The sequence below is a fragment of the Scyliorhinus canicula genome, chromosome 14 (genome assembly GCF_902713615.1).
Source record: "Scyliorhinus canicula chromosome 14, sScyCan1.1, whole genome shotgun sequence".
Taxonomy (NCBI): Eukaryota; Metazoa; Chordata; class Chondrichthyes; order Carcharhiniformes; family Scyliorhinidae; genus Scyliorhinus; species Scyliorhinus canicula.
The window spans coordinates 51,472,682-51,485,881 of record NC_052159.1 but is presented as its reverse complement, the minus strand read 5'-3'; the positions used below and the strand labels follow the sequence as shown (position 1 = coordinate 51,485,881).

At 45.9% G+C, this 13,200-nt stretch overlaps 2 protein-coding genes across 2 annotated transcripts in view; one reads left to right on the top strand and one right to left on the bottom strand.

Annotated features, from left to right (window-relative positions):
- LOC119977391 (mitochondrial intermediate peptidase-like) overlaps positions 1-6,264 on the bottom strand; it is a 223,117-nt gene extending 216,853 nt beyond the window's left edge. The window contains 2 exon segments of the mRNA XM_038818241.1: positions 1,847-2,020; positions 6,065-6,264. Of these exon segments, the coding sequence (XP_038674169.1) occupies positions 1,847-2,020; positions 6,065-6,214 (324 nt within the window). The 5' untranslated portion in view covers positions 6,215-6,264.
- Positions 6,265-6,470: 206 nt separating this feature from the next.
- Positions 6,471-13,200, top strand: part of LOC119977670 (anoctamin-7-like) — a 159,428-nt gene continuing 152,698 nt past the window's right edge. Inside the window, exons 1-2 of the mRNA XM_038818849.1 lie at positions 6,471-6,568; positions 10,637-10,795. The gene's annotated coding sequence lies outside the window, so the exon portion shown is untranslated. The remainder of the gene's footprint in view (positions 6,569-10,636; positions 10,796-13,200) is intronic.

Genomic DNA, 13,200 nt, shown 5'->3' with positions numbered 1-13,200 from the left:
ATGTATGCAGACCATAGCGCGAGTGCAATTTCCAAAAATAACATACCACAAAACAATGCATATTATCCCTTTACAGGTGCATACATCCCATGAAATCTATCAATCAAATTATGATCATGATCTAGATTTTAGTGGGAAATCAAATGCAGAGAAAAAAATGAAATTGCTGCAGAAGTCAGAGAAACCAAAAAGAAATACACCAAATGTTTTAACCCACCAATAAAACTAATGAAAATATAAAAAATACGAAAGAGTAAAACTTAATGATGATTAAACAAACATTACTTAGGTACTTGAAAAGAACAATACAAGATTATTTGCTCCAATTCCTGGCAAGATCCCTATTCCAAACAGCTCAAGACTAAATACAACACAATTCCAAACAGCAAGTAATGGCCTGTGTGTGCCGAAAGCATTTCAGAAAAATTATGAATAGAGGGGTAAATATGTAAGTAACACTTGTACTATACCATCCATGGAACATCACCATCTGCAAATTCCCCTCCAAGTCACACACCATCCTGACTTGGAATATAACTTCACTGTTGCTGGGTCAAAATCTCGCCACTTTTCAAGTCTGAATGTCATCAAGGTTATACTGCATGCAGAATCAATGGGAATCTAGGGGTAAACTCTCCATTGGTCGGAATCATACAATGCACAAAGGAATATGGTTGTGGTTGTTGCAGATCAGTCATACAAGCTCCAGGACATCATGGCCAATCCACCTAACCTGCACATCTTTGGACTGTGGGAGGAAACTCGGAGCACCCGGAGGAAACCCACGCACACACGGGGAGGATGTGCAGACTGCGCACAGACAGTGACCCAAGCCGGAATCGAACCTGGGACCCTGGAGCTGTGAAGCAATTGTGCTATCCACAATGCTACCGTGTTGCCCTTAAGAACAAATTAATCTACACCCATTATTCTACCGTAATCCATGTACCTATCCAATAGCCGCTTGAAGGTCCCTAATGTTTCCGACTCAACTACTTCCACAGGCAGTACATTCCATGCCCCCTACTTGCTGGGTAAAGAACCTACCTCTGACAGCCCCCCTATATCTTCCACCATTCACATTGAATTTATGTCCATTTGTAATGGTTTGTTCCACCCGGGGAAAAAGTCTCTGACTGTCTACTCTATCTATTCCCCTGATTATCTTATAAACCTCTATCAAGTCGCCCCTCATCCTTCTCCGTTCTAATGGGAAAAGGCCTAGCACCCTCAACCTTTCCTCGTAAGACCTACTCTCCATTCCAGGCAACATCCTGGTAAATCTCCTTTGCACCTTTTCCAAAGCTTCCACATCTTTCCTAAAATGAGGCGACCAGAACTGCACACAGTACTCCAAATGTGGCCTTACCAAGGTTTTGTACAGCTAAGGCAACTGTAGACTAGTAAATTACACTGCCATTCTATATTCAACTGAACTGACTAGCCAAAAAAGTTGCTTCCATATGGTACCTTTCACAAGCTCAGGTGGCTGAAAGCACTTTCGAGCCATTAAGGTATCATCATTGTTGTAATAATATTGTAATATGGCCAATTTTTCAAAACAGCTTAACAGGAGACAATACAATTATAAAGCAGTTTAAGTGCATAGTCAACTGCAATATTTTAGTAGTTTTAATACCTGAACCAATAATATTTCAGAACAGCTCATCTTCAATGCCAAGTTTGCCATTGGATAGCTTTCCTCCTACAAATTTTCACTTTAATTACAATGTCGAGCACATTTTTGATAAATAAAAAAGACAAAACTAATTCAACTATAAAATTAGTAGCTGCCAAAGCTGGAAGTCATATATTATATGGGCAATAAAAAGTTATCTCTACTTACCAAATCAGCAACTCTACAAAGACAGTCTGAAAGTCTGTCAAAGATTTGAACAATCTGAGGACCAGGCGATGTTCTACAGGCTTGATCCACTAACTGTTCCGTTTCTTTCAATGCATTTTCTTGAGCCACCTGAAATCCTACTGGGGAACTCAGCTCTTGTACACCAAAAAGGCCCTTAATGAAAAAGTAGGAAACTTCAGTTCGAGCATGCATTTATATAATGTTTTTCATGATCACAGGACATCACAAAGGACTTTACAACAAATGAAGTGTAACCTTTGCTATACTATAGGAAATGCAGCAATTTGGACACAGCTAGTTCCCACAAACAAATTTGTTTACGCCAGATAATCTGTTCTTGCCATGTTGCTTGAAGGATAAAGATTGACCAGGTAACTCCCCAGCTGCATTTGCAGCCAAAGTCATGCTTGCACAGTTATATGCATGGCCTCCATCTTTATAGGCAGCAATAGGCAACAAAGATCCAGCTTCTTTACTTTCAAGAACCACAAACCATGCATCAAAATAAAGTGGCTCTCAGTACTTTGCAAAATCATATTTAGTTCTGCACCAACATTAATTGATCGATCCTCCTTAAACTGAAGAGATTTGAGAATGTGGCAGGATATGCAGATGTTTTAAGGCAGGATTCAGCCCGTTCCCTAAACTACTAGAATTAGTGAACTCAGTGCAACATGGCAACAGCTTTCTTTCCCACCTTAACTGAATCACTAATAGTAAATGACATATGTTCACAGTGCTTAGAAATTGCAGGACGACAAAAATCATTGAAGTGAGTTAAGATTCTGGATCGTCCGTCAATTGTAAATTTTTAAAACACTCTCCAAGTGTTAATAAAATGCTTATGAGCTACATTATCCAAACAGCCTTCTGACCAAGTGTGTGTGGGATCCATTGAATCCACATACTAAAAACATATTGCAAAAACCAAATCAGAAATCAAGCGAGTTGGCAGTGCGTTGAGTAAACTGATGTATACAAGTAATTGGGTTTCTGCACATGTGCAGACTCAATGGGCCGAATGGCCTCCTTCTGCACTGGTCAGGGATTCCTTGGATTCTAACCCACAACGATCCAACACAGAGGTGAGAGTGCTACCAACCGAACCACAGTTGACACAGACAGGTACTGGTGGCCATCTTGCATAGCCAAATTGCATTGACAGGAAACACAGTGCAACTCAGCTGCTCCTCTTCAAAATAGTACAATGGGATCTTTTAAATCCACCAAAACAGTGCAATGGGACTTTTTACATTCACCTGCTTTGTGCTCAAGTCTCAGGAATAGGAACAGAATAGGGGTGCACTACTGCCTCACAGCGCCAGAGATCCAAGTTCGATTACGGCCTTAGGCGACTGTGTTGAGCTTGCATGTCCTCCCATTCTCGGCGTGGGTTTCCTCCAGGTGCTTCGGTTTCCTCCCACAGTCAGAAGATGTGGTTAGGTGGATTAGCCATAAACAATGTATGGGGTTAGGTGGATAGGGTGGGACAGTGGACCCTAGTAAAGTGCTCCTTCAGAGAATTGTGCAGACTCGATGGGCCGAATGGCATCCTTCTGTATTTGTAGGGATTCTCTGGATTCTAACCCACAACGTTCCGACTCAGAGGTGAGAGTGCTACCAACTGAACCACAGTTGACACTTGTGTTCAAAATTAAAATTTCTCACATCATAGAACTCTTACAATAGTTGCTCAAAGGCGATACATGGCACAGTGGTTAGCATTGCTGCATACAGCACTGAGGATCCGGGTTCGATCCTGGCCCTTGGTCACTGTCCGCATGGAGTGTCTGCATGGGTTTCACCCCCACAACCCAAAGATGTGTAGGTTAAGAAAAAAACAATAGTTGCTCAAAGGAAAAGTCTACATTGGCACATAAAATTTACCCCACACATTTTGAAGCTTAACTGGGAAATTGAGGTTAAAGCACACAGAGTACAAAACATTTGGACTAAATTTTCATTGTATAATATTAAAGCCAAAGTTGGCAAAGCTGTGCACTTGCGATGCCAAGGCATACAAGGCTATGGGCCAAGTGTTGGAACATGGGATTAGAATATTTAGGCGGTTGTTTTTGACTGGCGCAGACGCAATGGGCCAAAGGGCCTTTTCTGCACTGTAGACTTCTATGACAATCTTAGCATCAACAGGCCAGTTAACATCCATGGTGGATAAGGTTTTAGAAATAATAATCGGGGGGGGGGGGGGGGGGGGGGGGGGGGGGGAAGAGGAGAGGAGAGGAGAGGAGAGGAGAATCAACAAGCACTTAGAAAGGTTTGAATTAATTAAGAAGTTCCAGCACGGATTTGTAAAAGACAGATCATGCTTAACTAGTCTGATTGAATGTTTTAAGTAACAGAGAAGGTTGATAAATAGAATGCAGTGGATGTTGGCTATATGGAGTTTAGGAAAGCATTTGGCAAAGTACCATTTAACAAACTGATTAATAAAATTGAAGCTCGTGGAATAGGAGGGCATGTGTCCAGTTGGATAAAAATTCAGCTTAAGATAAGGAAACAGCAAATTGTGGCAGATAGTTGTTTTCAGATTGAAGAATGGTAAACAGTGGACCTCCCCAACGGTGTGCTCAGACCGCAGCTCGGTAGCACAGTGGGGTCCAGGGTACCAGGTTTGATTCCCGGCTTAGATCATAGGATTTACAGTGCAGAAGGAGGCCATTTGGCCCATCGAGTCTGCACCAGCTCCTGGAAAGAGCACCCTACCCAAGGTCAATACCTCCACCTTACCCCCATAACCCAGTAACCCCACCCAACACTAAGGGCAATTTTGGACACTAAGGGAAATTTATCATGGCCAATCCACCTAACCTGCACATCTTTGGAATGTGGGAGGAAACCGGAGCACCCGGAAGAAGCCCACGCATACACGGGGAAGATGTGCAGACTCCGCACAGTCGGTGACCCAAGCCGGAATCGAACCTGGGACCCTGGAGCTGTGAAGCAATTGTGCTATCCAGAATGCTACCATGCTGGGTCGCCGTCTGTGTGGTGTTTGCACGTTCTCCCCGTGTCTGCGTGGGTTTCCCCCGGGTGCTCTAGTTTCCTCCCACAAGACGTGCTGTTAGGTAATTTGGACATTCTGAATTCTACCTCAGTGTACCCGAACAGGTGCTGGAATGTGGCGACTCGGGGCTTTTCACAGTAACTTCATTGCAGTGTTAATGTAAGCCTACTTGTGACAATAATGATTATTATCTCAGAACATTAATAGAGTACAATTTCAGAATTTGGGAAGCTGGAACTATTCTCAAGAGAAGGTTGAAAGGGAGTTTGATAGGTGTTCAAAATCAGGAGGGATCTGGACAGAGAACTTGTTCCTATTGGAGGAATGGTTAAGAACAGGAAGACATCGAACTAAGGTGGATAACAAAGAAGGAAAGAGCAACAGGAGGAGAAACATTTTTTTAAAAACAGTAATTGGGATCAGAAATATATTTGCTGTGAATGTGATCACTGTAGAGTCAATTGTGTCTTTGGAGAGGGTGTTGGATTGTCTGAAGAGCAAAAAAAGTACAAGGAATGGCAGGAGACTAGCCGTGTTGTTCTCCCACACATCCATTACATGTGTCAGGCCAGATGGATTCCTTATGTACTGTAATAATTCTATGATTCCCACAACGTAGCACTTCCCGCAGTGCTCCACGGAAATGTCAGGCAAGAATGCAAATTAGCAAAATAAAAGAAACGGCCATGATTAACATAACTCCGCAAACTTGGAATGCGTTTATGAAGGTAATTTTAAAATAACTTTGGTTTGCAAACGAGGCTCACTACACAAGGTCGTTTCTTGCCCTGTTAACTTCAAACCACAAACTTAAGCTGAATACCATAGGCTCAAACAGTGAGGCATCAGCAGCCTATAACATGTCTCTTCTGGCGGCCCGAGGGGTGGATGTTAGTGAGAAGGTTGGAGGTGACACTCTGGTGAAATGCTGAGGTGACATTCCCTGGGCTCAAGAAGTTAAAGCAAGGTTGATATTCTAATGGTCCAGGCGACCAGTGGTTCTAGTAGGTGGCAACGTGGCCGACATAGCGTCTCAGACAGGAAACTTATTGGTTGGCCATTCACCTCTGGGATCTTGCTGTGTGGAACATGGCTGCTGTACTGGCCATTCTGAGATTTAACAGTTTAACGGGAACCAGCCTCGTGCCCATTTCACCCAAAGCTTCACTAACCACGTTCTTCCCAAATAAATCCGCCTTCCTCCTCGGTCTGGCATTGAAGGCCGCTCCCACCGGAGACCACGAAGTGGAGACATTTCTGTACGTTTTTAAGCGGCGACCTCGAATACATTTAAAGAGGGTCAGAATCCGTCTGTTCAACATGTCCAGAAGCTGGCGCACCGGCACGTGACCTGTACGTTAGCGACTTCCGCCATTGACAAGCTCCTGAGTCTGCGTGCTGACCTACAGCATTGTGGGAGTTGTAGTTTCTCGCTCCTTCCTGGCGTTTTTGAAACGGAGCATGCGCGAAGTCGAACGTCTAACCCGTAACCAGGCAACGGAGCTTTTACAAAGAGTCATTGGACGCGAAACGTTAGCTCTTTTCTCTCCCTCTCCCTGCTGAGATTTTCCAGCATTTTCTTTCTGGCTTCAGATTCCAGCATCCATAGTAATTTGCTTTTCTCCAGGCAACGGAGAAGACGGCGCCCTGACATTGACACTGTCATGGGTGAACAGGTGCAGAATCTTGACACATCCGGAACACAGCCATGCAAAGAGTGAAGGGGGGATTTGGGGGAAAGGTGAAGTGTAAAGACAGCAAGACTTTGAAATGAGGAAGATTTGAGAAAAAGGAATTGGATGCGGTGAAGTGAAGGACTGGGGCATGGAAGGCTGGGGTGAGGGAGAGTTAGACTACAAAATGGTCAGTCAGAGAGTAGGATTTCAGGTGAAGAATGAACGCAAGTTCCAGCAGCAGAGGCAAGAGGCCTTGGAGGAACTGGCTATTGTGGCAGAGCTGATCAGGGCGGCTACTGAGAGAGAGGAGCAAAGGTCGGAGGTGCAGAGTTCAGCACTTCATAAGGTGGAGGAGTCGATCATGAAGACTGGTTGGCCTCGTTAGAGGCAGAGATGGTGCTTGTGGTGGAGGGTCAGAAGCGGTTGAGGGAGATGGTGGCGGACCTGGAGAATCACTCCAGGAGGCAGAATCTCTGGATTGTGGGATTGCCTAAAGGTATTGAAGCAACGCAGGCCACAAAGTATATGTCAAAGATATTTGAGAAGCTGGTGGGGGAGGGGGCCTTTGACCATCCTTCTGAGGTGGATCGAGGTGCACAGGGCATTGAGGAGGAGGTCGAAGGCATGGGAAACAACTGAAGGCAATGGTGGTTCAGTTGCATCGTTTCCTGGACAAAGAGAAGATTCTGCGGTGGGCAAATGATACAAGAGAATGTACCTGGAATATAAGGTGCATAGCTACCAGGACTTGGATGCGGAATTGGCCAAACAGCGAGCTGGGTTCAACAGGGTCAAGGCGGCCCTCTACAAGAAAGTAGTGCTGTATCCTGCTCACCTGTGGATCGTATACCAGAATCAGGAATTTTATTTTGATAGGCCGGAGGAGACGGGTAATTGTATGAGAGACCATGTACTGGGATGCTTGTGAGGACACTGAAATTGTATGTCTTTGTCCAGGACAAGACGATGTTGACGGGGATGGTAGGATCAGAGTATTTGGCGATCGTGGTATCTGACCAAGCGCCACATTGGGTAGATTTGCGATGGCTAAGGGGAGTCTCCAACGGCCACAGTGGAGGTTGGATGTGGGGTTATTGGCAGATAAAGGGATTTGTGAGAAGATAGGGGTGGCTATCCGGAATTATAAGATGGGGGAGGTTTCTGCCCCACGTTGTGGGAGGCACTGAAGGCGGTGGTAAGGGGGTGCTTATCTCGATCCGGGCGTACAAGGAGAGGGTAGAGCGGGCTGAGAGGTTGAGGTTGATGGAGAGCATTCTGAGGGTTGACAGGAGGTACTCAGTGGCGCTTGAGGAGTCGCTGTTGAAGGAGAGACAAAAACTCCAGTTGGAGTTTGGACTTGTGTCCACAGGAAAGGCGATAGGGCAGCTGCGCAGGGCCGGTGGGGCAGTATACGGATATGGGGAGAAAGCAGCAGGATGCTTGCACATCAGTTGAGGAGGAAGGCAGCGGCAAAGGAAATTGGGAGGATGAGAGATGGAGGGGGTATGGTGGTAATGGAGCCAGAGGATGGGTTATTTGAGGTGTTTTACTGGAAATTGTATAGCTTGGAACCTCCGGTGGAGGATGAGAGTATGAGGCAGTTTTTGGACGGGCTAGAGTTCCCTAGGATAGGTGAAGGTGCAAGGGCTGTGGCCCCGATCAGGCTGAGGGTGGTAATGGATTGCGTGGGGTCGATGGTGCTTGTGGTGGAGGGTCAGAAGTTGTTGAGGGAGAAGGTGGGTGGCCTGGAGAATCACTCCAGGAGGCAGAATGTCTGGATTGTGGGACTGCCTGAAGGGATATGTATATCCCACAAAGTATATGTCAAAGATGTTTGAGAAGCTGGTGGGGGACGGGGCCTTTGACCATCCTCCTGAGGTGGATTAAGGTGCACAGGGCATTGAGGAGGAGGTTGAAGGTGTGGGAAACAGCTGAAGGCAATGGTGGTTCGGTTGCATCGTTTCCTGGACAAAGAGAAGATTCCTGGGCCAGATGGGTTCCCAGCCGAGTTCTATAAGAAGTTTTGGTCGGAGCTGGGCCCCTGCTAGTCGGGATGTATACTGAGTTGATAGAGAGAAGAGAGCTTCCCCCAAGCTGTCTCAGACTTCGATATTGCTAATTTTAAAGAAAGACAAGGATCTGGAGCAGTGTGAATTCCAGAGATTCACTACCCTCAGAGTAGAATTCCCTCCTCATCCCTTTTTAAAATAAATTTAGCGTACCCAATTAATTTTTTCTAATTAAGGGGCAATTTAGCGAGGCTGATCCACCTACCTTGCACATCTTTTGGGTTGTGGGGTGAAACCCGCACAAACACAGGGTGAATGTGCTAACTCCACACAGACAGTGACCCAGAGACAGGATCGTTCATCTCGGTCTTAAATGGGCTACACTTTACTCTGAGATTATGCCCTCTGGTCCAAAACTTTTCTAGAAGAGCAAACATCCTCTCAGCACCTACCTTGTCAAGCTTCCTGAGAATCCTATATGTCTCAATAAAGCCGCCTCTCATTCTTCTCCACAAAGCGCCGATCCACCCAACTTACCCTCAGCATAAGAATATCCTTCCATACCTGGGATCAACCTAGTGATGTTCTCTGGACTGCCTCAAATGCCAGTATATCTTTCCTTGGATAAGGAGACCAAATCTGACCATAGTATTCCAGGTGTGATCCAATTAGTGCCTTGTATAGTTTTAGCAGGACTTCTCTATTTTATACTCCATTCCATTTGCCTTCCCAATTACCTATTGAATTTTCATGCTAGCTTTTTGTGATTTATTTACAAGGACCACCAAATCCCTCTGTGCTGCAGTTTTCTGCAGTGTTTCTCCATTTAAATAATATTCAACTCCTTTATTCTTCCTACCAAAGTGCATAACTTTGCATTTTCCTACATTATATTCCATCTGCCAAGTTTTTGCCCATTCATCTAACCTGTCTATATCCCTCTGCAGACTCTTTCTGTTATCCTCACCATTTGTCTTCGCACCTATTTTTGTGTCATCCACAAACTTGGCAATAGTGCATTCACTTCCCTCACCCAAGTCATTAATACATATTGTAAATAATTGTGGCCACAGAATGGATCCATGTGGTACTCTACTACTTACAGGTTGCCATCCTAGAAATACGCCTCTTATCCCAAATCTGTCTTCTATAGTTAGCCAATCCTCTGTCCATGGTAAAATGCTATCCCCAACATCACGGGCTCCTATTTTAGGCCTAGTGTGTACGTCGTTCAGCACTAGGCCAGCTCGGTCAGTAGTGATGCCACCGAGTTACTGTTGGTGATGGACATTGAAGTTCCCTTCCAGAGTACATTCTATGCCTTTGCCACCCTCTCTGGTTTCTCCAACATGGGGGGGGGGGGGGGGTTTGGGGGCAGTGCACAAGGGTGTGGGTGGTGGGGATAACAGTAGGAGGTTTCCTTGCCCATGTTTGACCTGACATCCTGAAACTTCATGGGGTCCAGAATCAATGTTGAGGACTCCCAGGGCCACTGTCTCTGGACTGTTTACCATTGTGCTGCCCAGCACCTCTGGTGGGTCTGCCCTTTTGGTGGAACAGGTCGTACCTGGGGATGGTGATGGTGGTGCCTATGTAATTGGGGCAGATTTTCATCTGCCATTTGGCACAGGCAAAAATGGCATGCCGGCGGAAAAGCCTGCAAGACCGCAGGAACGGGAATCTCAGCAGCAAGCACTAGTTCTCAGATTTTCCCTAACCCTCACCGGTGATGCAAGGACCGGGAGCTCACTTAAATACATTTAAATAAATTTAAATGGCTTCCCCGCCATTTGTTCCTGCCCCCAGGTAGGGAATTTCCACCTTGTCAACATCACGTCAGTGAGGTTTACATCAGCTTTTGCAAAAATGGGAAGCTGAATATTAGAGTTAAAGATAGATAAGGTAAATTGTTTTATCTTTATCATTTTGTATGTGTCAGTAAAAATATAGCTGGGATAAAAGGAATAGTGTGAGTTTGCATCATTTTCTTGTGTTTGTATTGAGATCTTTCAAACCTTCGTGTTTCGTGTCAATAAATGTTTTATTCTTTGTGTTAAAGGTTTATCAGCAGACTCCTGTAAATTTGTTCAGTACCTTTCCACCACCGTTTCTAAAAAAAAATTATTGGGCAGGATCAGCCACAGAGAATCCATTTTGACGCCGCAATCGGGGGGTGCCTGTTTTTGGATGCTCCGCCCCCTCCAAAACGGCATAATCGGTAAGTACGCCACACGCCATTGTGACGGCCTCAGGATGCCACCTGAATGACGCCTCCCTCGATGCACTGCCCCCGATGGGTGACTTCCCGACGGCGTGGATCACTTGTGCTCTGAGTTTTCGTAAACCTCGTGTGACAGCTGTTGACTGTGTCCAGCGCCACCAGTCAGGGAGGAGCCATTCCGCTGGTCGGGGGACTTCAGCAGGGGCGGCGAGGGGGGTTACAGGGAGGCACTATCTGACAGGCAGGAATCGCTGCAGGTCATTGCCGTGTGCAGGCGGGCCCCAGACCTGGCAATTCTCCAGCTATTTCTGTCAGGAATGGCAGGGGTTTTACATGCTGCGGCTGCTGGCCCCCCACCGGGCAGATCATCGGTACGGGGGTGGCGCGACATTTTCACCGTGAAACGTGAGACTTCCTCCGGACATAGCACGGTAGCACAAGTGGATAGCACTGCGGCTTCACAGCGCCAGGGTCGATTCCCCACTGGGTCACTGTCTGTGCGTGGGTTTCCTCCGGGAGCTCCGGTTTCCTCCCACAGTCCAAAGACGTGCAGATTAGGTGAATTGGCCTTAGTGACCAAAAAAGTTAGGAGGGATTATTGGGTTACTGGGATAGGGTGGAAGTGAAGGCTTAAGTGGGCTGGTGCAGGCTCGATGGGCCGAATTGTCTCCTTCTGCACTGTATGTTCTATGTTCTTATAGCCTCAAAATCAGAGAATCCAGCTCTGTACCTATCAAGCCAGGTTTCATTCTGGGATCTGACTTTTCCAGTAGTAAAAAGAGCTGTGATTGTAACACCAAGCAGATTTTGTAATGGCCAGTGACAGAAGGAAGGGAAGGTGTCAGCCTTTTCTGAATGGGGAGTTGTGATTTTGGTGACGGGAATTGCACTCTTTGTTCCTTATGGATAGCCTGGATAGAAAGAGATTGTTTTGGTCATCACCTCTTTCCTCCTCATGTTCCTGCAGCACATCTGACCTTCCTCTGAGCACATCAGATGTTGCAAATTTGGCAAGAATGGTCCTCAAACATAACAAAATTTCAGTGCTTGCCTCCACATGGACTGGTTGGCTGCAGTTTTTTCCCCAAGAGAAGTGATCTGCTGTGCAAAGGTTTGCAAGATTTTTTTTCCAGGATGACCTTCAACTTCTTGTTGCTTACCCTGACATCAATGCCCATAGTAGATCAGCTTGGGGATTCTGTAGTCATCCATGTGGGAGACATGGTCTCTCATCCAAGTTGAAATTTCTGAAGAGTGGTCTCTATGCTGTTAACTCCAGCGCAATGGAGAACCTCATTGTTTGTGATTTTTGTCCTGATGGTGGAAGTGTTCCAGAGTTTTGATATGGTATCTGTCACAGACCCAAGATTCAGTGCCATACAGCAGGTGGTTACAACAATGGCTCATAGCCTGTACTTGGTGCTGGCTGAAATATAACCTTGATATTGGAGACCACAGATTAGGAAATCTTTGAAAGCAATGGAGAACATGTTTTCCATAGTCATTGTCAGCACAAGCCATTGTTACCCAATAGGCATCCTTGGGTTTGCCATGGTGGCACAAATATTCGTGGCACAGTAGATCGCTGCAAAATGAGGACACAGTGACTGCTTTCAGCGTAGCAGTATTGACCTTTATGATTTGCTGCTGGACAGTGAGGCACTAAAATCGTTTACATTTCTAATATGGGGTAAAGTTGACATACTGCACCAACAAATTGATATGCATGCAGTGTGTGTGCAAGCACGACGGAAACCTGCAATCCTAACAAATCTGCATGGCTTGGTCCATCTGCTTCTCTCTGGCATAAGCATGTCTACAGTTCCAGCCTGGAAGGAGCCAGGCACATAAAGGTGAGGATATCCATACTTGACCTATTCTCAACAACCTGCCTGTCGCAGAAGCATCTGTCCATGACCGTATCAGTAGAAATGACCACTGTACAGTCCTTGTGGAGATAAAGTCCCAACTTCACATTGAGGATATCCTCCACAGTGTTGTGTGGCACTACCACCGTGCTAAATGGGATAGACTTTGAACAGATCCAGCAATTCAATACTGGGCAGCCATGAGGCGCTGTGGGCATCAACAGCAGCAGAATTGTACTCAACCACAATCTGCAACCTCATGGCCCAGCATAGCCCCTGCTCTACTAATACCACCAAGCCAAGGAATCAACCCTGATTCAATGAAGAGTGCAGGAGAGCATGCCAGGAGCAACACCAGGCATATAGAATCATAAAATTTACAGTGCAGACGGAGGCCATTCGGCCCATCGAGTCTGCATGAGCCCTTGGAAAGAGCACCCTACCTAAGGCCACACCTCCAACCTATCCCCGTAACCCAGTAACACCACTTAACCTTTTTTTCTTGGGACTCTAAGGGCAATTTAACATGGCCAA